The following is a 23,522-nucleotide window of genomic DNA, read 5'->3' as shown; positions in this document are numbered from 1 at the left end:
TATTGTACCTTTATTTTCTCTACCCTATAATTTCCTCTCAGGGTCATGGTAGTCTATCCCAGCATGCACCGGTGACGCCCTGAGCTTGTTGCCTGTACGGCAGGCATGTTCAAACACTCTTCAATTCATCAATACAGGAAAGACCATAAGTAAGTCAAATAATGGGTTGTTTTTCCTTGAAGGCACAATACTCTGCCCCTAGGATTGTCTTGATTGATGTGTCTGAGGGCCCGAGATTCATCTGGAGCCTTTGGTTGGCCTGCAGGGATAAATGTCTACCTCACATTTCACATTACCTATCCATTAGAAGAGAAGGTCCTTCTGACAGAGCTTTTTGTGGACCAGAAAAACAGACACAGTGTTTGTTTTCTAATCCATGCTGTCTGTCTCCATGATACAAAATCCATCCATCATGTTGGAGGTAGAAAGCCTGTTTGGCTGCTATTTCCTGCCTTTGCTCTCACGTACACAGGGCAAAAATACCCATTCTAGCTGTTGTTATCTCATCAGCACGTTGAGGCAACATTGGTGGGTGCATGCTGGTCAGATAAGCCCGCAGGATGGTACAGTAAGAGATAGAGATGACATTAAGAGGTTCTCATGAATCACGAGTGGGAGCTGGTCAGTGTGCTGATGTCTATGGTCAAAGTTGAAAGCACACGGAAACCTGAACTCAGCACACACTTTTGAGTCATTTCCTTAGCTGGAAACTGATGGATACCTCCTGTGGGGTGGGAACGAAAGACTTCCTCCTGAACACATTTTGACACACCGCTGACTGTAGATCATGTCTGGCTGATATCCAGCTTGAGATAAGGTCACAGCTTACATACTCTGTGTGGAGATGAATCAAATCCAAAAATGTGCATCAAAGATAAATTCAAAAAAGGTTAGAATTAAAGCTTTCCTGAGAATTGCCAGGATCTGCCCTCTTCTGTGACCTATTACACACTGACAAACCACATTGCCTCATTTGTTTATTTTACTGTCTTGCAGGGCCGTCGCTCAGAATATGTTCACCCTCTGCTTTTGTGTCTTGAGAGCAAGCATACTGCGTCAGAGCTTACCACAAGGCCAGTAATGATGAAAGCCGCTCTAAATGCAGTTTTAATTTCATGGCTCTGTTAACAGGATGGATGCCCTTTACCTCCAGTCCCAGTCCACCCCCAGCACCTCCAACCCCACCCCACCCCCTCCTGGTTACTTTGTCACCGTTGTCATGAGCGCTGGAGCCAGCTAGAGAGGCATCCCAGGAATCTTTTTCGGCTGACCTGGCTCTCATGTGGAGTAATGGTGACATTGTCCAAGCGACAGGCTTGGCTTCTCTTTAATAGTGAATTTCAGCCCCTGCATCATGTATAAGAAGTCTGTGGCCCTCCTGGTGCATGAGAAAAGCATTTATATAAAACAGTGACTATACGCCCATCACCATTTCACTGAATTATTAAGCTCAAATAAACTTTCCAAACAAAGAACTATTAAACTGACATGGAGTAATAACAGTTTTACAATTGACTGGAGCAGTGTGTTAAACCCACCAGCAGTGACAGGGTTAATCATACCCATATGGTGTACCAAGAGGTTTGGTCCAATGCTGCTGTGGGCCAACAGGAGAGGAAAGGCTGGGTGGGGGAAGAACAGAAGGGAGAGGACAGCGGGGCAGACACTCTCCAACACCTGCACCTGGTCACTTGATTTACACTCAGACACCCTCAAACTCCCTCTGAAGGATCAATGGACCAACATCTTGATCGCATCTTGGTGATGGTTGCTGCCATCCAGGCTTAAAGTTTTGGAAAGAGAGGAAGGGAAGCGTTAAGGGATCAGCTGTGTGTGTGTGTTTTTTTTCTGGCTTTTTAAATGTTGAATGGAATAAATGCCTTCAGTTAATAGCGACTGATTAGGCAGCGTTTCTTTTTCCTCAAAAGGGAATTTGCAAAGCTATCGGATTGTTTATGCCTGCGCAGCGCTGCTGAGAGAGATTTTCCAATCCAGCTCCGAGGCGCAAAACGCGGGGTATGCAGCGGTAACATCCCGCAAGTTTTGGATCTCAGAGGCGTAGCGGGTATCGAGAAAGTCTGAAATCAAAGGTAGGACCTTTAACTCGCTTCTGGCTTAACTTTTAACTCATGTTTGGTTACTCTGTATCGGAGTCTGAATGGTAGATGACTGAAGTGTGCACACATTTTGTTCGGTTATTTCTGGATGTTGAGTTCACAGGTAAGTGCGCACCCCTCCGTGGAAAAACAGAACGAGGTTAAAGGAATCCTATAATTATTTTTTAAAAGGGAAACCATATATATTATTACAGCAGAAGTTTAATCTGTTCTGCAGTGAACACCCAACACAGAAAACCAGCAGAAATACCGTCACTCATACGAAGTAAATTCAGGCCACCATACAGGGAGCTTTACAGGCACATGATAATGTTTTAGTCACATTTCCTGAGTGCTGATTTTAGATATTTCAAGGTTTTTCACAAGATGAACGCTTATCCTTAGATTATTTTTCTATCTTTATTTAAATGATGGCATATTAAATAAATAGAGCCCGAAGTTTACTTCATGAAGTAGATCAAGCCACAGACATTTTCCCTAGTTGTGTTGCTTAACCATTAACAAAAAAAAAAATCAAAAATGGACTTGTAAACGTGTCTGTAGTGTTCATTTGATCATACGCTCATTTTATTATAAATACTTGACTCATAACATCTCTGTGGCAAAGTTTATTCTTTAATGCATTTATTTTTTATGAGTCAAAGTGTTGCAGTGCTGTTTTAATGGGTGATCTTTTTTTTCCAAATACCTGTGACTCTCCATAACAAAAAAAAAGTGTCCACATCCTTTTGATTTCACATCTCATGGTGTAGATTTACAATAAAATATACAGTGTTTTCATAGGAGGGACAGAAATCAAGCTCCCCTGGTGAGCGGATATATGGCTACTGTGTGATTATGCCAGGAAGGCTGTGAGGCAGCTTCTGTTTTTCATTTCTAAATGTTCAGCAAGCCAGTCTTTTTAGCTTCATCAGAACCTTCTGATTTTCATTTTTCAATGTCGTTATCATGTAACGTGTCACACATTAAATGAATGCCATATTGTGAGACGTAATGAACATTTTGTGAAATCCCACTAGTTTTTTCACCCTGAATACCTCTTCTTCTAAAAGCCCTTGTTTCGAGGCATGTACCATGTGCCACTGGAGGCCTTGGCTACATGGATGTCATGAGGAAAAGAAAAGCCCGTGGGATGGCTTATAGCCCGAGCAAAGCACACCTTCAGGGAGACAATTTAATGGATGTTATGGACTCAGCTTTTAGTATTCATAATTTATATGGGATCCTCTCCAGCAAAGTGCAGATGCATAATGAATGCTTGAGTTAAGGTCTAACAGTTAGGGTACGTTTCAACACCCCTAAACTGTCAGAAATTGTTTCAGCGAGGATACCTGTTTCTTTGATCTGTCATGTATTTCACTCGTCAACTTCTGGAAGTACGTAGACGTGCTTTGTTGAAAGACAAGAGGGAGAGGCAGAGGGAATCACTGATGTGCACTGGAGTCTTGTTTTATGCAGTTTTCTTTGAAAATGCGGGATTAAATATATGTTTAAGAAAAGGTAATATGTTTAATAAAATGTACAAGACGCAGACAAGAGGACGTTAATCTCTTTTTTTTAGACTTTTTCCAAGCAACTGTGCTTGCAAATACCATTATACAGTCTTAACACATACCTCACTACATTTACACTTTAAATAAATAATAGGGCTGTCATATTTTCCAGAGCAGGTGTGAAGATTTGGACGTTGTTCTCTCCTGCCAAACTATACGTCTCTTAGAAGGCTTCAGGCCAAACTTCTGATCAGAGAGATCAGAGAGAGAGAGAGTCTCTCTTGCCTGTCCTTCCTTCTTTTTCTGTCTCATATTTCTCATGGGGCACTCTATAATAATAGTTCATTCCTCCTTTCTTTTTTCATCCAGATTTAGATCTCTGTGGGCTACCTGCATGACTGTTACCATGACAACATCTGGAGCCCAACTCCTCCTGTTGGCCTTATGTGTTTACAGAGGCTCGGGCCTGCAGCAGTCTGCTCCGCGAGTTCGCCTCTCCTTCAAAGGTGAGCTCATACAGATTAACTAAAACTCTTTTGACAGCAGGGATCATCATAATAGTTTCTTTTTACTTGTTTGGGTTCTCCCACAAAGTCACTGAGTCACTCACTCACATTACGTGCACACCCACGCACGAACACATCCACACCACCGGTTATGTTTCCTCTTTATACATATGTAAAGAACGTATTTCCTGCCACATGTCAAACAGTGCAACACTGAAAACAAAAGGTGGATATTACGTGTGGTTTGTTAATGCTAGTGCCCTTCGAAAAAGTTTCTCTCCACACCCTAAAACCCACACGCACTACAGCCTGACTTGTCATTTCATCTTTGTCTTTTGATGTGTCTGATACGACGACACGTGAAGGAAACACCTGAAATTCGATCAGTAGAGCAAAATGATATCGTAGAACTTTAATGTTTTGGCTGCAAGGTGTAAATTCAAGATGAGGGGAGATAGTGTTTTTAAAGTCTTTTATAGGCTTTTGGGATTTTCCCGTGTTGTCTGTTCCCTTCCTCATTGACTCTAATAGCAGAGATTCATGTTACAAATATGCGGATGACACCTTTGATCAAAACATTGTTGGATGATTACAGTTATTTCTGCATCTCTATCATGTTGTCACTTCAAATGCACCCACACATGTGTACACACTCACAAACACACACGTCACACCTGAAGTGCCTGCAAGTAAGAATTAAAGGTGTGAATCAGATTTAAAAACATTCTTTGCTTTCATGTGGTGCTGAGGCAACACGTTTTGGTTCCAGGTCAGGTTTAGGGAGCGGTTTGGTGATATATCATGTTAAACTACAATGATTCAGTGAGAAACATGGCTTTTATTTATGATTTTGCACAATCTTTACAAGAACCATCTGAAGCAGATTAGAGGTGAGCTAATCATGACATCTGTGGTTGATAACAACCGGCAGTTGGAGTCGTCATGCAGTGCTGTTTTGAATTCAACTGATTTTATAAGACTGAAAACAGCTGCTTACATGCTGTACGTGGCCGTTGTGTGTTTGAGAATAATTGCTCTGCGTTTTTGTATGACCTTTAACACTAATCCTCTTTCAGTAAACAGCTTATATACACCAGTATGTTTTTGTAGAAGGGTGCGCAAAGTAGTAGTCTGACCAATTACACAAGTTTGGTCTTGAACTTGATTACGTTCCTCCTCCTGTGAAGGATACAGGAATTCACATCTGTACAGAGTTCTCCATAACAAATTCTAATAGGAGCTGGTCCAGAACAGCTGATAGGTGTTGAATTATTAGATTGTTGGTGAGGTCTTAAAGATAAAGCAGGCACATTCACAGACCTCAGTCACCCTTCCCCCTAATACCAAACAAAAAGGAGAAAAGTTGGATTTACTCCCCAACTGTTTTCTGCCACTCCAAGGATTTATTGTTCATTGTTTGTGACAGCGAGTCTCTTTGTTCCCAGAGGCGCCTGTGGAGGAGGTTTCGGGGCGGCTGGGGGACATGTGACTCTTTTGAACGAATGAGTCGGCTTGAGTGACACTCTGGGGTACAGGAGGCCTGCAGAGGATAGAGATCCTGTGTTGTTTCCTCTGTCACCGGGAAGTTGTGTCAGTTATTCGCACTTCAAAGGGATTCTCGTTTGACAGAATTAGTCAGCGTTGCTAGAGAGCAAAATGTGCAGTGTAATTGAAGCCACGTTTTTAGAATCTCGTGCTCTCATGGTGCTGTCACCAGTTTGTTCATACTTGAGATAGGCCTGGGACTAAACAGCAGCCGTCATTAGTGCCTTTGTGACAATATGTTGTCAAGTTGTAACATGAGAGCTTATAGTGGCCCAGCCACAGCTTCATACTTGAATCGTATGTCCTTCCCAGTGTTTCCCTATCAATGTCAGAATGTTGTCAGGGGATAAGTGTTTGCTGAATGTTTACCAGATGATGGCAGTACATTGTTTGCTATTTTTGGAGAATGGAGACATGTATAGGGGTGTGGTGTTTCTACATTTAGCCTGTTCAGTGAATCCACTATGGCCCAGTGGAGCTTGGCCAGAGGCTTGTTATCCTGTGTTTACCTCTCAGGAACAGAACCGGACCTCGTCCCACCTCAAAGACTCCATCCCGTGTTGTCCGGAGATCCGATTGCATAGATTATTTTAGCGACACCTTGACTGCATCCTGTTAACAGTGACCTCAAAAGGAAGATGGCAGTCACTTTGATGTAAATAAAGATTGTGCTTCCTGCTGAATCCCTGTAAGCCAGCTTCTGAGAGTCTCTGCGAACATTTGTCATTGTTTAAGCCTGCTGTCTTTAACATGCCTCTGCCATGTCCCAATGTCCTGTGCACATATGGTGGTCGATATCTTACACATGCCACAGATGTGTGTGTGTGTGTGTGTGTGTGTGTGTGTGGGTTGCTTTTTGTGTGTTCACAATATTGCAATAAATTGTTGGCTGGAAGAATGAAAATAAATAACACTCAGAGGTAGAGTGCAGCGCTGAGTCCATTTGTCTCGCAGTAGATGAAAATTGTTCAATCAAGGCTTTCAGGAGATGAAAAAAGGAGAAATATTTTCCACTGCAGCGTGTCTTAACAGGTTATGCTCTGCTGAACACAATCCTGATCTTAAGAATTAACTCTGAGTTCCACTGACCGTGTTTCCTAAGGGACCTGCTTTTTCGTCTAACTCCACCGGGCATGTGGTGCCTTAAACTCAATCAGACAGTCAGGACACATAAAATATTGAGATCTTAAAAGCGAATATGTTTTTTAAAACGCCTGAAGTTGAGTTATATTTAATCAGTGACACATTTTCCATAAAAGAAGTGAGAAGGGTGTTGTTCAAGGGACCATAAGTTCATCCAAGTCAGTAATGAAACATGTTAAAGGTATAAAGGGAATAATGTGAAAAGATTTTGAGAGGTAACCTCTGCTCCCCCTGCTGGATAGGAAATAATAGGTTTTTCAAATGGTGTAGATGTTTTTTAACAAAGCTGCAACACTTTTCCCACAGAACTGATGGACACACGGGCAGCGCGACCCTTCAGTTTCTCCTTCAACACCAGCGACTACCGCATCCTCCTGATGGATCAGGACCAGGGCCGTCTGTATCTGGGCAGCAGGGAGTACCTGGTGGCTCTGGATATGCAAAATGTCAACAAGGAGCCACTCATAGTGCGTAAAAACTCCACCACCTTGCTTTTCCTTACATCCAGTCTGCTATTTGATATGTGGCATTAAGTCTCTAAAATTCAGCGATCCCTAATAATCCAGTATTCTGCTGTTCTAAAAAAAAAAAACAGATCCACTGGCCAGCATCTGCTAAGAGAAAGGGAGAATGCCAGATGACAGGAAAGGGAAGACAGGTGGGGTCATGCATTTACATCCTGCTCTTTCAAAAATCTGACACTTCTGCTTTCATGACAGGACAATCACGATGATGATGTTTGAATTCCATTTGCGTTACTCTTCTTTGTCCAGGGGGAATGTGCCAACTTTGTGCGGATGATAGAGCCGTGGAACCGCACCCACCTGTACACCTGTGGAACGGGGGCGTACCAACCTATCTGCACATTTATCAACCGAGGCTGGAGGGCAGAGGTGAACACAAAGACATTTACAGTTCCCCCAGTGGGATTTACGGCAAAAATCCCTCTGGAGTAGGCCTGGAAATCTTTGTCCTGCTAAATATTTCAGGACTACAAACTGGGACACTGATTTGTTTATGATTTTCCCCATGCTCCCTTGTGACGTTTTAGTAATCTATTTTTATACATACTTCTTGTCTAATCTGCTTCTGTAGGACTACCTGTTTAGGCTGGTCCCCGGGTATGTGGATTCAGGGAAGGGAAAATGTTCCTATGATCCCAAACAGGAGAACATTGCAGTTCTGATCAGTAAGACATGCTTCATTTATAAGTAGAAAAAAGTCTTTCAATTAAAATATCTCATGCTGCTGAATCACAAAGTCTCTCCTCTCTATTCTCTTATTTTCTCACCACTGCAGATGGTAACCTATATGCAGGGGTCCATATTGACTTCATGAGTACAGATGCTGCAATGTTTAGGACCATGGGAGGGAGAACGGCAATCAGGACAGAACAGTATGACTCCAGGTGGCTCAATGGTAAGTAAGTGTGGGTGTGAGGAGGTAAATGTCGTTGATTACAGGTTATGGCTCCTCTCATTTTATTTGACAACTACTTGCCTCAATCCTCTCTCTGCTTATCTGGTGTTATTCTCCAGAGCCCGTGTTTGTTCAGATCCAGCAGATCCCTGACAGTGCAGAAAGGAACGACGACAAACTTTACTTCTTTTTCCGTGAGAAGACTCTAGACTCCAGCGGTGGGGCAAGCCCCAGCGTTTTAGCCAGGGTGGGAAGAGTGTGTCTGGTGAGCCGAACCATATTGTATCTATCTAGCAAAAATACAGTACCAGTCAAATGTTTGGACACACCTACTCATTCAAGGGTTTTCTATGTTGTAGAACAATACTGAAGACATCAAAACCATGAAATAGCACATATGGAATTATGTAGTAATCAAAAAAGTGTTAAACAAACCAAGATATGTTTTATATTTTAAATTCCTCAAATTATCCACTGTTTGCCTTCATGAGGTGGTCACCTGAAAGGGTTTTCAATTTACAGGTGTGCCTTGTCAAATTTCTTGCCGTCTTAGGGCGTTTTCCCCTTGGTTCAGTATTTTTTCACACAGAGAAAGGGAACCAAAAAAAATCACATGGGCGGTGCATATGCAGAAAATAATAGACAAGTGTAAGAAAGCATTAAATGTAATGAGATGTTTGGTTGGAAGTGAAATGGGGACAGAGAGAACAATACTAAGAACTGTTTACACTGGATTAATAAGATCAGTATCAGATTATGGGTGTGTGCTGTATGGATCTGCAGCAAATACAGCTCTTAAAAAATTGGATCATATACAATATCTGGCTTTGAGACTGTGTACATGTGCATTTAAGACAACACCGACATCAGTATTACAGGTGCAAATGGGAGAAATGCCACTAGGAATAAGAAAGACACAGCTTTTACTGGTAATTAATGGGTTCATTTACAAGGACAAAGTCAAGATCATCCAACACAAGGAACTTTAAAACCCTGTTGGGAAAAGGAGAGGAGGGAAACAAACAGTTGAGGATGGATTACTGCACAAAAAGAAAGAGAGCTAAGAATATCTCAACTTAACAATAGTCCAACAGTAACATTACCAGCAATACCACCTTGGGTACTTCCTGATGCAACAGTTTTACCGGGAAAGGAAGGAAATAGTTAATAAGTTTTAAACACAGCTAAATTTATAGTTAGATGGTTTACCGGTTTACACGGGAGAAATGCTTGCTACACTATTAGTAGCACAATGGATAGAAGAAGCATGACCATTAAAGAGCAGTTGTGTGTTCACATTCATTTTCACATTCAAGTTTATCATTAGCCACTTTAAGTTAGTCATTCAGAGTGTAGACCAGATATTTTGGCAGAGATACAGCAAACGTTATTGAGAATTCAAATGATGAGACTCACTGTGAGATTATTATGGATACCAGCACATATTCATATTAAAGGAAAGAAACTAACAGACAAAGTTGCACAGAAAGCCACAAAAAAAGAACCACATTGATATTACCAGTAACTACAGCAGGACAGAAAATAAAGGACGGGTTCACAATTTTTCAAGTGTGTCTTAAACAGTCAGGTGCCCAATTAATATGTAACATATTAAGTTTATCTGAAGCTAATATGAAGCTTTAGCTGTCCAAATTAGTCAAGTGAAATAGATATCTTTCAACATTACAGTCTTTTTAGTGCCAAAGTCTCTCTTTTTGTTTACTTTACTTCCACCAAAGCTTAAATGGAAAACACTGTCTGAGGAAACACAAAGAGGGAATTAGATGCTAAAAAGACTGTAAATATGGCAGATATCCACTTGATATGACTAATACAGACTGCTAAATCAAGCAATCAATCAAATTTTATTTGTATAAAACTTTTCATACAGGTTCACAATTCACAATTGAAAGTGCTTCAGTAAGACAGAACAAATGTAGACAGTAAACAGTACAACAATTTGAGACTAATGCACATGAGAAATAAAAATTATGAAAATGTAATAAAATAAAACAGATTTAAAAACTATAATAACAAAATAGAGTGAAATAAAAATCAGATTAAAGAACTAGATACAATTGATAAAAAACAAAAGACAAATAAAATTGACGAGGGAAAAATAATATATTAATGATAATAAAATAAAAAATAAAAAAACATCTTACAACATTAATACAATTAAAATAAGTGACTGTGTGGACACACTGTGGATTTTGGCCCCAATCACTTACATTGAAGGCACATTTGAAGGGGATCTTTTAACAGCCGGTATGAACAGGAGGAATGATTACAGCGAGGAAAACCTCTTTCAGTGTCCATATGGACACCTGACTGTTGTTTTAAGACAGACTTGAAAAAATTGTGAAGCTGTCCTTTTTAGAAAACGAATTTAACTGAGAGAATTTGAGGGTTTTATTTATCATAACAGTTGGTGGCAGTAATGCACCATTTTGTTGTTTGCAAACTGCCAATAAACCTCACGAAGAAGAAGCGAACCAAACTGCATCACTACAAGCCACGTGACAGCGTTCTCCCCGCTCATTGGTCAGATATGTCAGAGGCAGGAGCGAGAGCGTAAACAAAGGAACAAAGGTCCTGAAGGAGCCATCAGCCGGGAGAAATTACATCTGGAAGAGCTGAGTGTCATGAATACATCAACGAATAGCACAATTATAGCAAAAAGAATGGGAGGAGGGAAATAAAGGCAGCCAGCCACAGACAGTGTGGTCATTAAATAGGCTGAAAAATCGTGCGCTGGTTGGTAAGCACCCGGATGGCAATGAAAGACGCATCATGCAAGCTGAATTATAAGAAGTTGGGAGTTACAGATCATTCATTGGGAAGCAATACTCATCGCGGAATATTGTGAAACCACAGAAGCTGCAGCAGTACGTCTAGTTTACGGGGAAATTCATCCGAAGAATAAGGTCCTGCAGAAGGCCTCCTGGGAAAATATAACGTCACCCTAGTCCAGGTGGGATCTCGAGCAATTGTTAAATTTAGGTCGGATCACATCGCAACAAGGTGGGAAAACGAAACGAGTCTCATTCAACCGGACCAGGTCTGAAAACGCCCTTAATGAGAGCATCAGCTGTGTTGTGCAGAGGAAGTGTTGTTATAAAGCACATAGCCTTATTCGACTGTAGTAATCCATATTATGGCAAAAACCACTCAACTAAGTAAAGAGAAGCGACAGTTTATCATAACTTTAAAAAATGAAGGTCAGTCAATCCGGAAAATTTCAAGAACTTTGAAGGTTTCTGCAAGTGCAGTCGCAAAAACAATCAAACGCTATGATGAAACTGGCTCCCTTGAGGACCGCCCCAGGCAAGGCAGACCGAGAGTTACCTCTGCTGCAGAGGATAACTTCATCAGAGTTATCAGCCTTGAAAATCGCCAGTTGAAGGCAACTCAGATTGGAGCCCACATCAATGCTTCCCAGAGTTCAAGTAGCAGACACATCTCAACATCGACTGTTCGCAGGAGACTGCATGAGTCAGGGTTTCACGGTCGAATTGCTGCAAAGAAAACACAACAGAGGAAGACCAATAAGAAGAAGAGAGGCGCTTGGGCCAAGAAAAACAAAGAGTGAACAATAATCCAGTGGAAATTGTATTGCGGACTTTGTGTTCCCTCTGTGAAGCATGGAGGTGGAGGTGTGATGTTTTGCTGGTGACACTGTTGGTGATTTATTCATAATTCAAGGTACACTTAACCAGCATGACTACCCTAACATTCTGCAGCGACACGCCATCCCGTCAGGTTTGTGCTTAGTGGGACCATCATTTGTTTTTTTAACAGGACAATGACCCAAAACACTCCTCCAGACTATGTAAGGACTATTTGACTAAGAAGGAGAGTGATGGAGTGCTGCATCAGATGACCTGGCCTCCACAATCACCCAATTTTAAACCCAGTTGAGATGGTTTGGGATGAGATCAGCCAACAAGTGCTCAGCATATGTGAGAACTGCTTTAAGACTGTTGTAAAAGAGTTCCAGGAATCTAAAATATGAAAGATATTTTGGTTGGTTTAACACTTTTTTGTTTACTACATGATTCCATATGTGTTATTTATTAGTTTTGATGTCTTAAGTGTTGTTCTACAATGTAGAAAATAGCAACAAAAAATAATAAAGAACCCCCCTTGAATGAGTAGGTGTGTCCACACTTTTGATTGTTACTGTACATGCAGCTTATCTTGTAATAGGAAATGTTTTGAGCCATGAGAGAATTTCCTTCCTTTTTGTGATCAGTTGTTTTTTCAATTAACCTTTTCAATATATAGGAAACAATGAAACACAAGACCACTTATTACAGTAAATCATTGGAAAAATAACTAACAGAACAAACAAAATAAATATAGGCAAACAGCATTAGCTATAAGTACAGTAAGAAAAAAGACAGTAAACTGTGGAGACAAATGAAAAATTAAAAAATAAGAGGGCGCTTATCAACAAATACATAAATGAGGTGACACATTTTCCCTTAAAAATTGTAGGAATATTCTTCCCTTTATAAACATCGGAAAATTAGACCAAACTTCATAAAACCTCCCTTGGTATTTATTAGTCTGTGCAATTAGAGATTCCAAAGAGGCAATGTCTGTCATCAATTTAACCATTCAGTAAAATCTGGGGTTTTTTTCTGATTCTTCCAATGATGGAGAACAATCGTTGAAGCGGCAGCACAAGTCCAAATATTTGTTTGTATATACTGGTGGCAGGAGAGACTGGTCTCCTAATAAACACAGCCAGGGAGGTTCTGGCAGTGGTCTATGCAGCCACTCTCCAATACTTTTAATAACTTGTTTCCAAGTAGGAGAAACAAAAGAACATTCCCACATTAAATTAATAAAAGTACCGGTTCAATTTTTACACTTCCAACAATAATTGTCATCCATGAGTCCTATTTTTTTGAAGTTTAACTGGTGTTAAAAAAAAAAAAAAAGTTTCCATGTTTTTCTTAAGTTTTCACAGTTTCCGTACAGTGTTTGCCATCATTTAATAAAAAACTGATGCTGACTGTGCACTCCTAGGCAAATTAAAATAGGGTAATAGGTTGTTCTCCTTTCCACTTAATATAATCCCCAGACTCTTTATGCAGCTCCTTATTTGTAGATACCTCCAAAACTCCCTCTTCTCTGCTAAGCCAAAATCCTTTTAAGCTCTTGACGGGACTGAGAAATGTTTGCTCTGTACAAATCACTTTCCTGATATTCTTATCCAACCATGATTTCACAGAATAGTTTTTTTTTTTTCCTATCAAGATTAATGGGTCATTCCAAATTGATGAATATCCTTGCTTATATTAAGAGATATGTAACAACTTATGAGCGTTTACCCAGATCTCTGGAATGCTCCGAGATTGGGTTATTATTAATGCTTGGTACATTTTTCTGTGACAACGCCTCTCAAATCTGTATCCATTATTCCAATGTTTAGACAATTTTGTCATTTTAAATGATATTCCATACAACTCTACATTTGGTAATCATGCCCCTCCTAAATTCCTTGTAGTGTATAATTTAATAATGTTAATTCTTGGTTTGACCTAATTTCCTTCCTGTCCAGAATGATGAAGGAGGGCAGAAGTCCCTGGTGAACCGCTGGACAACGTTCCTGAAGGCTCGCCTTATCTGCTCAGTGATAGGCGAAGATGGAGTGGAGACACGATTTGATGAACTACGTGAGGCCACAATAAAAATAAGCACTTTGGTTAAACTGACTGCATTTTAATTGCAGCTGCTTTTATCATTGTCTTATTGATTTATGTGTCATTCGTCTTCCAGGGGATGTATTTATTCAGCCTACACAGGATGAACGAAACCCTACGGTGTACGCTCTCTTCACTACAGCCGGGTGAGTCGATGGAAAACGATGGAAAACATTTAATGAAATAAGGAACGTTTACTTCAACGAGTTCAAGTAATTTCAGATTTCAAAGAGCTTAATGACCTCTCAAAATTAAAAATACTCCTAGGAGAAGGAGCCCAATATGTATCAATATGCCACATCCTGAGGGACAGTGAATGACCTAGACACACACACACACACACACACACACACACACACACACACAAATTAATTTCTTTCATTCAACCTTTATTTAGACTCGGAAATATATTGAGGTAGAGACGTCATTTACAATATAGCCAAGCAAAAACACAAACAACACATCCTCTGTGCCAAGAAACACAGATAAAATACTTGGATAAAAATGCCAATAAAAAAGTAAAAGTAATAAAAAAAAACAAATTAGTAAAAAAAAAATACAAACATATTAAAACCTAACCTAAACATATTTAAAAAAAAAAAAATAAAGCACTGCAAATGAGTCAGCTGAAAACAAGGGCAGTTGGAAGTGAAATAAGATGAGGTTAAAAATTTATATTGCCCTAAGGATAAAAATGAGGTAAGCTTTAAAATGTTCTGCATGTAATTCCAGGTTGCAGGTGCACAGTGCAAAAAAGTGGATTTTCCAAGCTTAGTTAAAACAGCTGGCACCTGCGTGTTGGATAGGGGCCCACATTAAAAGACAACTACGAAATAATGTAAGGGGGTAAAAAAAAAACCCAGTAAGGGCCTTTATAAATAAATAAAACCCAGTGTCTGTCACGCCTTACAGGGAGAGAGAGGGCCACCCAACTTTAGCGCACAGCTCACAATGATGACTATTACAATTATCACCAGTAATAAATCTTAGTGATAAACAGCGTCCAAGGACTTCAGAGTCACAGTTTAAGCATGCTTAAAATGTCACCAGAATCCAATACTGATAGGAAAGTTGCCTTAATAAGCGTCCTTCTACAATGCAAAGGAAAACAAGTTTTATTCCTATAAAAGAAACCTATTTTTTTCCTCAAATTTGCTCACCAGATTAGTCAAACGATATTTAAAAGTTATCAGTTAAATACATAGTATTATTAGTTGAATACATGCATAGTATATACTGTATATATATAATTCATGTATATCAATCTATTAATGTTGTGTTAATGTTCATATTATTGTTATTTTATCCTGTCCAAATATTTGGAAAAATTGTATTTTGATACTTTGGCAACATTGTTTTTGAAACATTTATGCCAATAAAGCTCATAGAATTGAATTAATAATTTCACACCTCACGCAGCCTCATCACCTCTTTTTTTTAATTTTTATTTTTTTACACTTTCAAACATTTCTGTGGCCGATTCATGCTTTAATTTCAGGGGTTGGGTGCAAGCTGCCTCCTACCTCTACTCTTAACTTAATTGTCTGTTTCTGTTCTAGCTCTGTGTTCAAGGGCTCAGCTGTCTGCGTCTACTCAATGGCTGATATCCGCAATGTCTTCAATGGACCATTTGCCCACAAACATGGTCATAATTACCAGTGGACAGAGTATACTGGCAAGATTCCCTACCCACGGCCAGGAACGGTATGTCTCGGTCATGTTATCTGCAATGTGATGCATTTAAATTACACTTACACAAACCTGTATCAAAAGAAAACCTCTTCTTCCTTTCCACCCAGTGTCCAGGAGGAACCTTTACTCCTGGTATCCGCTCCTCCAAGAACTTCTCAGATGAGGCTGTGAATTTCATCAGAGCCCATCCCCTCATGTACCACCCGGTGTATCCTATCCACCGCCGCCCCCTGGTGGTGAGAACTGGGGTGGATTACCGTTTCACTGCCCTGGTGGTGGATCAGGTGGATGCCGTGGACGGACGCTATGAGGTGCTCTTCCTGGGGACAGGTGAGACAGCTGCAGGTCTGATGGCTGAATGATTATAAACAAGTGAACAAAAAAAAAATGTAGATCTTAAATGTAACTTCTCTCACTCTCAGATCGAGGCACTGTCCAAAAAGTTATAGTTTTACCCAAAGACCCAACCAGCATGGAAGAACTGACACTAGAGGAAGTGGAGGTTTTCCGGGTATGTCAGAATATGTGGTTCCCCAAAGACTAAAATACACTGATCTCAAAGATGAAGTATTACTGATTTATCTTTTTTCTATTTATCAACTCACAGACCAGAGCTCCTGTTAAAACAATGAAAATATCTTCTAAAAGAGTAAGCATCTTGTTCTTTTAAGACAAATCTGATACACATTTCAGTGCGTATACTGAAACTGATTCCTCATAACCACGCTGAGTTGAGTTTGTTTTGCTTTTGTTTCCGCAGCAACAGCTGTATGTGTCATCAGACGCGGGGCTGACCCAAGTATCGCTGCACCGCTGTGGTGTGTATGGCAGGGCCTGCTCTGACTGCTGTCTGGCCCGGGACCCCTACTGCGCCTGGGATGGAGAGAGCTGCTCTGCCTTCACTCCGTCCACCAAGAGGTCAGGGACATCTCATATCTTCACAGTGCGCTGTTTCTAGACTATAAAGTGAGGATGTGTCGGTTAAACTTAATCCGTATCTCTGATCTTTGTCTCAGGAGGAGCAGAAGACAGGACGTTAAACATGGAGATCCACTGAGGCAGTGCAGAGGCTTTAATGCCAAAGGTGTGGCAATTTTTTTGAGTTTAAGGATAGTTATTATGAATTATAATTTTTTTGTTTGCTTAAAGCAGATGTCACTATTTCTTCTCTCTATATCTGTGCAGTGGAGAAACGTTTGAGAGAAACAGTGCAGTTTGGGGTGGAGGGCAGCAGTACCTTCTTGGAGTGTCAGCCTCGCTCTCCTCAGGCCACCGTCAAGTGGCTCTTCCAGAGGGAGGGAAAGAGGAAAGTGGTGAGGAAGAACATTTATATTTTTCTAAATGTTAAAGGAATAGTTTGATATATTGGTAGATATGATTATTCGCTTTCTTGCTTACCACTCTCATATTTGTCAGGTAAATATACTTGTTGACACCAGGAGTAACTCTGACCAATAGTCCGGCCTGTACCTCATGTACAACCGCAGCTTGCCATATTTGCACTTAGATTTCTTTATGCATTAAACCAATGAGATAAAACATGTTTATTATTGAGATTTAGATGTGTTGGTAGGTGGATTTTGTTACTTTTGGGCAGAGCTAGGCTAGCTGCTTCCTTCTGTTTCCAGTCTTTATGCTAAGCTAAGCTAACCAACCTATTTACCGGACAGATATGAGAGTGGTATCGATTTTCTCATCAACCCAGTTGTAATCTGTACATAAATTCAAATTCATTGTTCCCTCTCTTTGACTTTCCTGCTATTTCACTCTTTTTTTTTTCTGCAGCTCAACCGTGTAGGAGGCGTCGTGAAGACCAACCATGGTATCCTTCTTAAGTCTCTTAACCAGTCAGACGCGGGGCTCTACCACTGCCTCGCCACTGAGAACAACTTTAAACACACAGTGGCCCGTATGGCGCTGCGCATCCTGGATCGAGACATCGTTTTAGCTCTCACTGCTCAAGATGAGGACGAAGAGCCAAAAACTCGCCAAGCGGGACCTTACCCGCAGCCTTCCCTCGTCTCCACTCCCTTCCCACCTGAGATAAGACTGATTAACCAATACTGCCAGTCCTACTGGGAGCAGCTCAATCCCAAACAGCAGCAGCAGCGTAAACGCACCAGCCGCAGGCACACAGAGAGCCAGGACCAAGGCCTCGGCTAGAGGACAAGACTGACGCTGTCCAACACTGGCCTGTCTGGACTTCATGGTGGACTTTTATGTTTTACATGCATGTTTGTGCATCACCTACTTGCATTGCAGGTGATGCTGTCATGCTGTACTATACTCTTGGTTTTGTCAGTGTCAGCCTAGTAAATACATATGTATATTTTACATCACTGATGACCACATTCCAAAGATTACCGTACATTTTTGAATACTCTATTTTTCAGGTATCAGTTCATGTTAGTTTATCATAGAAATCAGCTTACAGACTTGATACTTGATTGATCACCTACCACAGGGATTGTTTTAAAACTTTTTTCTCTTGGCGCATCAAGGTGCTTTGTGGGATCATGTCACTATCTGAGACTTCAGAATCACTGTTCAATGCTTTTTATTGTAAGAAACTTTTAAAAAAAACGCACATTATCCATTTCACAACGTTCATGTTTGCTTGTTATTCGTCTTCCAGGTTTCATTTTACAACAGCTCGTTTTAAGCAGGGAGTTTTACCAGCTGATTGTTAAATGTCAGTCCTCGAATGCACCAAGAAGGAAGAGTTTTCAGAACACAACTGGATTACCATGCAGTTACAATTTTACCGTGACAAAAAAATAACAGACACTGTTCATAGTTTGACTTTCATGCTACAATGAACTAAAACCAGCTGCTGCCTGGAAAATAGTAATGTTTTGGAAAATAGTTGGTGTCATGTAGGTATATGCAACATGTAGTTAACGGGCTACAACATGCAAAACCACAAGTATGGTCCTTTTAAGTATCTTGAAACAGAAATGTAATATATTGATTGTGAATATAATATATATGGTCAGGTCATTGGATTACTCTTGTATTGTATGAAGATAATATGATGATATAAATGCATAGGTTGCATGCGTATCTGTTGTTGTTTGTTGCAAGTTGTACATTTTACTGTTGTTCTGTTCTCAACCTTGGTGTGTAATGATGTTTGTAAGGTGTAATGTGTTCTGTTAAGCTAATTCCATTGGATGTTGTCATATAAAGACTCCCTTACTGCCATGTGCTCTATAGTGACCTACAGTATGTGAGTGTTGAAGATATGAATAGCATACAGTGTTCTTGCAGTTATGCACTTTGTCGGTGGTGGTATTAGAGGGAATTGGGATGTTTGCACAGATGTATGAGTAAATGATACAAGGAACATAATTTTATATGTACAGTATGTTATTATAAAAACGGGAATGAAAATGGCTCAGATTTAATATTGATTGTTGGTGTTCTGTCATATGCTGTATTTTTAAATGGCTCTTTTTAAAGGAAGTGCAAGGAACAAGATATTTTCCAGTCAGAGCCACCATTCACCTTCATTGTGAGTAACACAGTGCTACGTATGTGCCGTCATGCTGATAAATCCCTACACTGGAAATGTTCGAACAAATATATAAACATTTCAGAATCCTCTTAAAATTGTCCTTTCCAGTCCTTTGTATTGAGTTTGATTGTTTATTCATATAATCAGCTACACAGTTTCAGTCATAAACAAGTCATACCCTAGTTTGCAATAACTGAGCATGTAACAAGTCCAACAACAGATATTGTAACAGTGTTACAATTCAGAGGTTTACAACTAAAATCGTACAGAACAAGGCTCAAAATCCACACTAACCAAGGACCTTTAAACTAGTCATCCCATTCGTCGTCGTCCTCATCTTCATCTCCACCATCCTCTTCACTTTCATCTGAAAGAGAGGACAAAACATGGTCAGGAAAACAAACTTTTCAACCTCACCCTTTATGTAAAGGTGGAATTAATGTTCTAATATTTACCAGAGGAATGGATGACTTTACTCCTCTTCTGCATGACCATCATGAGAGCACCAACGATGCCCTCACCTGACTCCGGCGTTGTAGGTGGAGCTGCATCAGGACTCTCTGTCACCTGTAACACACACCAGGATGTGTTGTAGTATGACAAGATGTGTATGTTTATATATGGCATATATGAAATGTTTTGGAGAAAAAGAAAATGAAAAGAAGTATGCTTTACATTTCTGAGCTTCTTCCCCAGTCGGATCTGATCCAGCAGAGCTCCCCTGCTGTCTCCTCCTCCTCCTCCTCCTCCTCCGGATGAAGGGGGAGGTGGTGGTGGAGCACCAGCGAGGGGAGGAGGTGGTGGGAAGTCTGAAGTTTGGGGAGGTGGAGGGGGCGGAGGAGGAGGAGGAGGAGGAGGAGGCCCTCCACCTCCTCCTCTGTTGGGTGTAGATGGTGCAGGAGGAGGTGGGACACCCATAGAGCGCTGTTGGTGAGAAGGTGGTGGGGGAGGAGGCGGGCTTTGGAAGGACTGAGAAGACTTCGAGGATGGCGGTGAAGGGAAGTGAGAAGGTGCAGAGTATGCTGGTGGCGGCGGTGGTGGAAGACCGCCTCTGCTTGTCGGAGGTGGGGGTGGCAGGCCTCCACGTTGCGGAGGTGGCTGGGAGGATGGAGATGCCCGCTGTGACTGGCCTGGGACAGGAGGCAGGGGGCCAGAACGACCTCGTGGAGGTGGAGGGGCTGGACCGGGGCCTGGCACGGGAGGCAGAGGCCCTTGTCTGCCAGGTGGAGGGGGTGGAGGTCCAGAAGCTACAATGCAGTGGCACAAGATATGCATTACAGTGCAGCCCAGCTTTACATTAGTCTGTAGGGAGTACTGAGATTGATATGGAGGAATAAAATGATGCCGTCTAACCTCCTTTGTTCACCTCCCTTTTGACTGCGTCCATGCCTCCAGACTGCTCAATGACATTGTAGATGAGCTGGGAGGTCGCTTCATCCCTCATCTCAGCTTCACTGATTCCAGCTTGGGAGAGCAGCTTCCACAGGTCGGGATCAAGGTTGTTGGGATCCCAGCCAACATGAGTAACATGCCTGACAGGAAGGAAACAAAAGGAGACAATAATACGGTGACACTTGTGGAAAGTCATTGTACAACAACATCCTCTGTAGATATTAATCAAACTTCAATGCGTGAGATCAAGGCAACACAATAATTGGCTCAAACACTCACTTAAATCCACTGGGTGCTCCTATGTCTGCTTTGGAGAGTTTGGGGCCCTTTTTCTTGCTCTTCTTGTCCTTCTTCCCTTTGCTGCCCAGAGGTAAGGAAGCATGAACAGGTGCAGGCATTGAACGGTAGCGTGAGGTCTGGATATCTGGGTTCTGGATGTCCACAGTGGCCATGTGAATATTACCAGGACTGGCAGATGCTTAGATGTGAGATACAGAGAACATGCAGATTAGTATTGATTTAATGTCATGCATCATTGGTGGTAGTAATAGTTACAGTAGAGACATGTTGAGGCGAAGGAGCTACACACTTTTTTCATGTGGGACTGGAGGCAGGGAACCTCTGTCTACAGTTATGGGAACAAAAAGAAGAAATTAATGCATTTACTCTTTTAATATGCTAAATATTTGAATGACATATAATATCCATCAAGTTTATTGTATCTTACCACTATGCTGCGGGGGGCGCTGTTTCTTGTCTGTAAATAACAAGGAGGTGAGAGAAACCATTTTGAATCAATTTACACTATAATACAATATTTATAGGGATGAGAACCTTCAATATTGTCACCTATTGTCTAAATGAGGAAGAAAGAAACAATTTATCTAATAGAATTTAACAATAACGAAGGACTCACTTGGCTAAAAATGAATCTCATTTAAGAAATTAATTTTTACTAGAAACATGCATAGAACATATCAGCCCATAAATATATAAAATAACATATTGCAGTATAGCGAATATGGCAATGAAACATAATGTTGAAAATGTAGTTTATGCATGCTCATTATAAATATAAACAACAACGTGGCAGCTATGAACTCACTGACCTTGTCGGTTTTGTCTTTGGTTGATTTTCTCCTCGACAGCATTTTGGAAGGCTTCTGCTTCCCGTTGCTCAGAAAAGTTCAGTCCAACTTGACAGTCCTGCATTGTGTAAGAAATGAACAATGAATCATATACACATGTCTGTAAAACTGTCTGTCTCTAAAATTACATCAATGATCTAATGATGATTTAACACAAATATTTTCAGGGCATAACATCATAACCGGCCAAAAGAAATTAAAACCAAAAGTTGAATCTAAAGTTGGAGGAAGAGGTCATATGAGGGTGTGCTTACATCTGCAGCAAAGGTATGAAAGTACGGCAGTTGTGGTGAGTAAACAATTTGGTTATAGAGCTCCTGCTCCCAAATCAGCCTCCCTGCCTGTGGAAAAAACATTATTAATATTTCAGTCTCTCAATAATAATACTGTGAGATGTGAGCCATCTTGTTACTTTAGTTTCAATTCACAGGACAACATACTGCAAGCACAGGGCCTAAACATTGTTATGCAGCATTGTCATGTAAATCTTGGTATACTGTACACCATTGTCTGAGACGTTACCTTCAAATCAAACATCCGTATGAAGTAGGAGCGCTGGGGGTTGTCTTTGACGAAGCAGACCACTCCAGTGTGCTGCAAGCTCCACATGGATGAACTGTTCGGCAGAGCCATGAACAACTGTGCTACTCCGGTGGCCATGGACTAAACACACAGACACAGATATATATTGAAAGCAGTTCAGTGCTGATAGGGCTCTTCGTAGCATTTTATTACAGTTGAAATGTAAATTTGCAGTTTTGTGGTGAGGATTCACTTCCTTGTTTGCTTTCATTTGTTCAGATAACAGCTTTAAGTGCTGTGGTGCATTACATTTACAGATGTCTAAGTCATTAAAATGTCATTAAATGTCATGAAAAAATGGTATTCTATTGCTTCCTTTGTTAGGCCAGTCTGACACATCTATGTTTATCTTGGTAGCTAAAAGAAATCAAGGAACAAAGCAACTTCTGCTATAGCGTAACACTAAACCCAACGATAATGTCTAATTCTGACAGCAGAGGAAGAAATGGTTCAGTCACAATTTCCTGTTACAGCTACCTCCTTTTTGATGACCTAATGTAAGTTATTATTTTAAACTTCCTTTGCGTCAACTTACAGTAGATTACCTTAAAGTCACTTGAAAGAAAATATATGTCAGAATAATTACAATAACCTGAAATTTACCTGAATATATAAAAGTGATTTTAAAAAGTGAGGAAATAAACTAACAAAAAGCTGTTGAGAAAGAGTCAAACTTAAACATTTTTGTTAGTTAAGATGAGTATATAATGTAAAAGTTCTCAACTCGGTGTTAAACTATAAACTTTGCTCATTCAGATTCAGGAGATGATGTTTAAAAACCAAAGGCAAGAGAGAGAAGTTTTCGAAAGCTGAAACAATTTCCATTTTCATGCGGCAACCAGAACAACCTGTGCTATTTTGGATACCTCCTCCTCTCAATTTGTGAATAAAACCTTCTATCTGAGAGCAACACACAAGTTAGGACACGTACAGTGGATATCATACCCGCAGTGGGCAAACCCCCTCCCTGGTCAGTCCACAACTTACAGCACACCTTCTGCCCATCAACTCCTCCAGCTTTTCATTTTCCTGTAAGGTCAGCAGAGAGCTTTGGACGCCCTCCAATTTAGCTTTAGATCCACGACTCATGGTCCTCTGATAAATCCTCCAGTGTCTCTTAAATTATTGTGTACAGCATCTGAAAAAGGCGTCCTCTCAACACTGTCAGAGTACAAAGCTATAAACTATAGCGTCAAGGAAGTTTCTCTTCTCTGTTCTATGCACACATCTACTCAAAGCAGGAAACGGACAACC

General features: G+C 40.7%; 2 protein-coding genes across 4 annotated transcripts; one reads left to right on the top strand and one right to left on the bottom strand.

Annotated features, from left to right (window-relative positions):
* The first annotated feature begins 1,638 nt into the window (after positions 1 to 1,638).
* LOC121895913 (semaphorin-3F-like) lies at positions 1,639 to 18,076 on the top strand. Of its 2 annotated transcripts, none has more exons than XM_042409455.1 (19): positions 1,639 to 1,829; positions 1,929 to 2,090; positions 3,980 to 4,116; positions 7,111 to 7,271; positions 7,400 to 7,462; positions 7,578 to 7,697; positions 7,900 to 7,993; positions 8,104 to 8,223; positions 8,343 to 8,488; positions 13,796 to 13,910; positions 14,014 to 14,083; positions 15,497 to 15,641; positions 15,737 to 15,959; positions 16,052 to 16,140; positions 16,237 to 16,278; positions 16,390 to 16,547; positions 16,646 to 16,713; positions 16,815 to 16,942; positions 17,415 to 18,076. In XM_042409455.1, exons 3-19 carry the CDS (start codon positions 4,005 to 4,007, stop codon positions 17,790 to 17,792), a joined length of 2,232 nt encoding a protein of 743 aa, XP_042265389.1. In that variant the 5' UTR covers positions 1,639 to 1,829; positions 1,929 to 2,090; positions 3,980 to 4,004; the 3' UTR covers positions 17,793 to 18,076. The 2 variants fall into 2 exon arrangements, with proteins under 2 accessions (XP_042265389.1, XP_042265388.1); XM_042409454.1 differs by having other exon boundaries at positions 1,639 to 1,833.
* A 93-nt stretch (positions 18,077 to 18,169) lies between these two features.
* On the bottom strand, positions 18,170 to 23,505 carry LOC121895914 (wiskott-Aldrich syndrome protein-like). 2 transcript variants are annotated; one of them, XM_042409457.1, is made up of 12 exons: positions 23,256 to 23,505; positions 22,209 to 22,349; positions 21,941 to 22,027; positions 21,648 to 21,744; positions 21,266 to 21,295; positions 21,128 to 21,163; positions 20,818 to 21,016; positions 20,500 to 20,678; positions 20,016 to 20,393; positions 19,822 to 19,883; positions 19,602 to 19,713; positions 18,170 to 19,513 (listed from the first exon to the last, which is right to left on the bottom strand). In XM_042409457.1, the coding sequence occupies exons 1-12, from the start codon at positions 23,355 to 23,357 to the stop codon at positions 19,455 to 19,457; spliced, it is 1,482 nt and encodes a 493-aa protein (XP_042265391.1). In that variant the 5' UTR covers positions 23,358 to 23,505; the 3' UTR covers positions 18,170 to 19,454. The 2 variants fall into 2 exon arrangements, with proteins under 2 accessions (XP_042265391.1, XP_042265390.1); XM_042409456.1 differs by having other exon boundaries at positions 19,822 to 20,393.
* Between the last annotated feature and the right edge of the window lie 17 nt (positions 23,506 to 23,522).

Source organism: Thunnus maccoyii, chromosome 4 (genome assembly GCF_910596095.1).
Source record: "Thunnus maccoyii chromosome 4, fThuMac1.1, whole genome shotgun sequence".
Classification (NCBI taxonomy): Eukaryota; Metazoa; Chordata; class Actinopteri; order Scombriformes; family Scombridae; genus Thunnus; species Thunnus maccoyii.
This window is presented reverse-complemented; position numbering and strand designations above follow the sequence as displayed.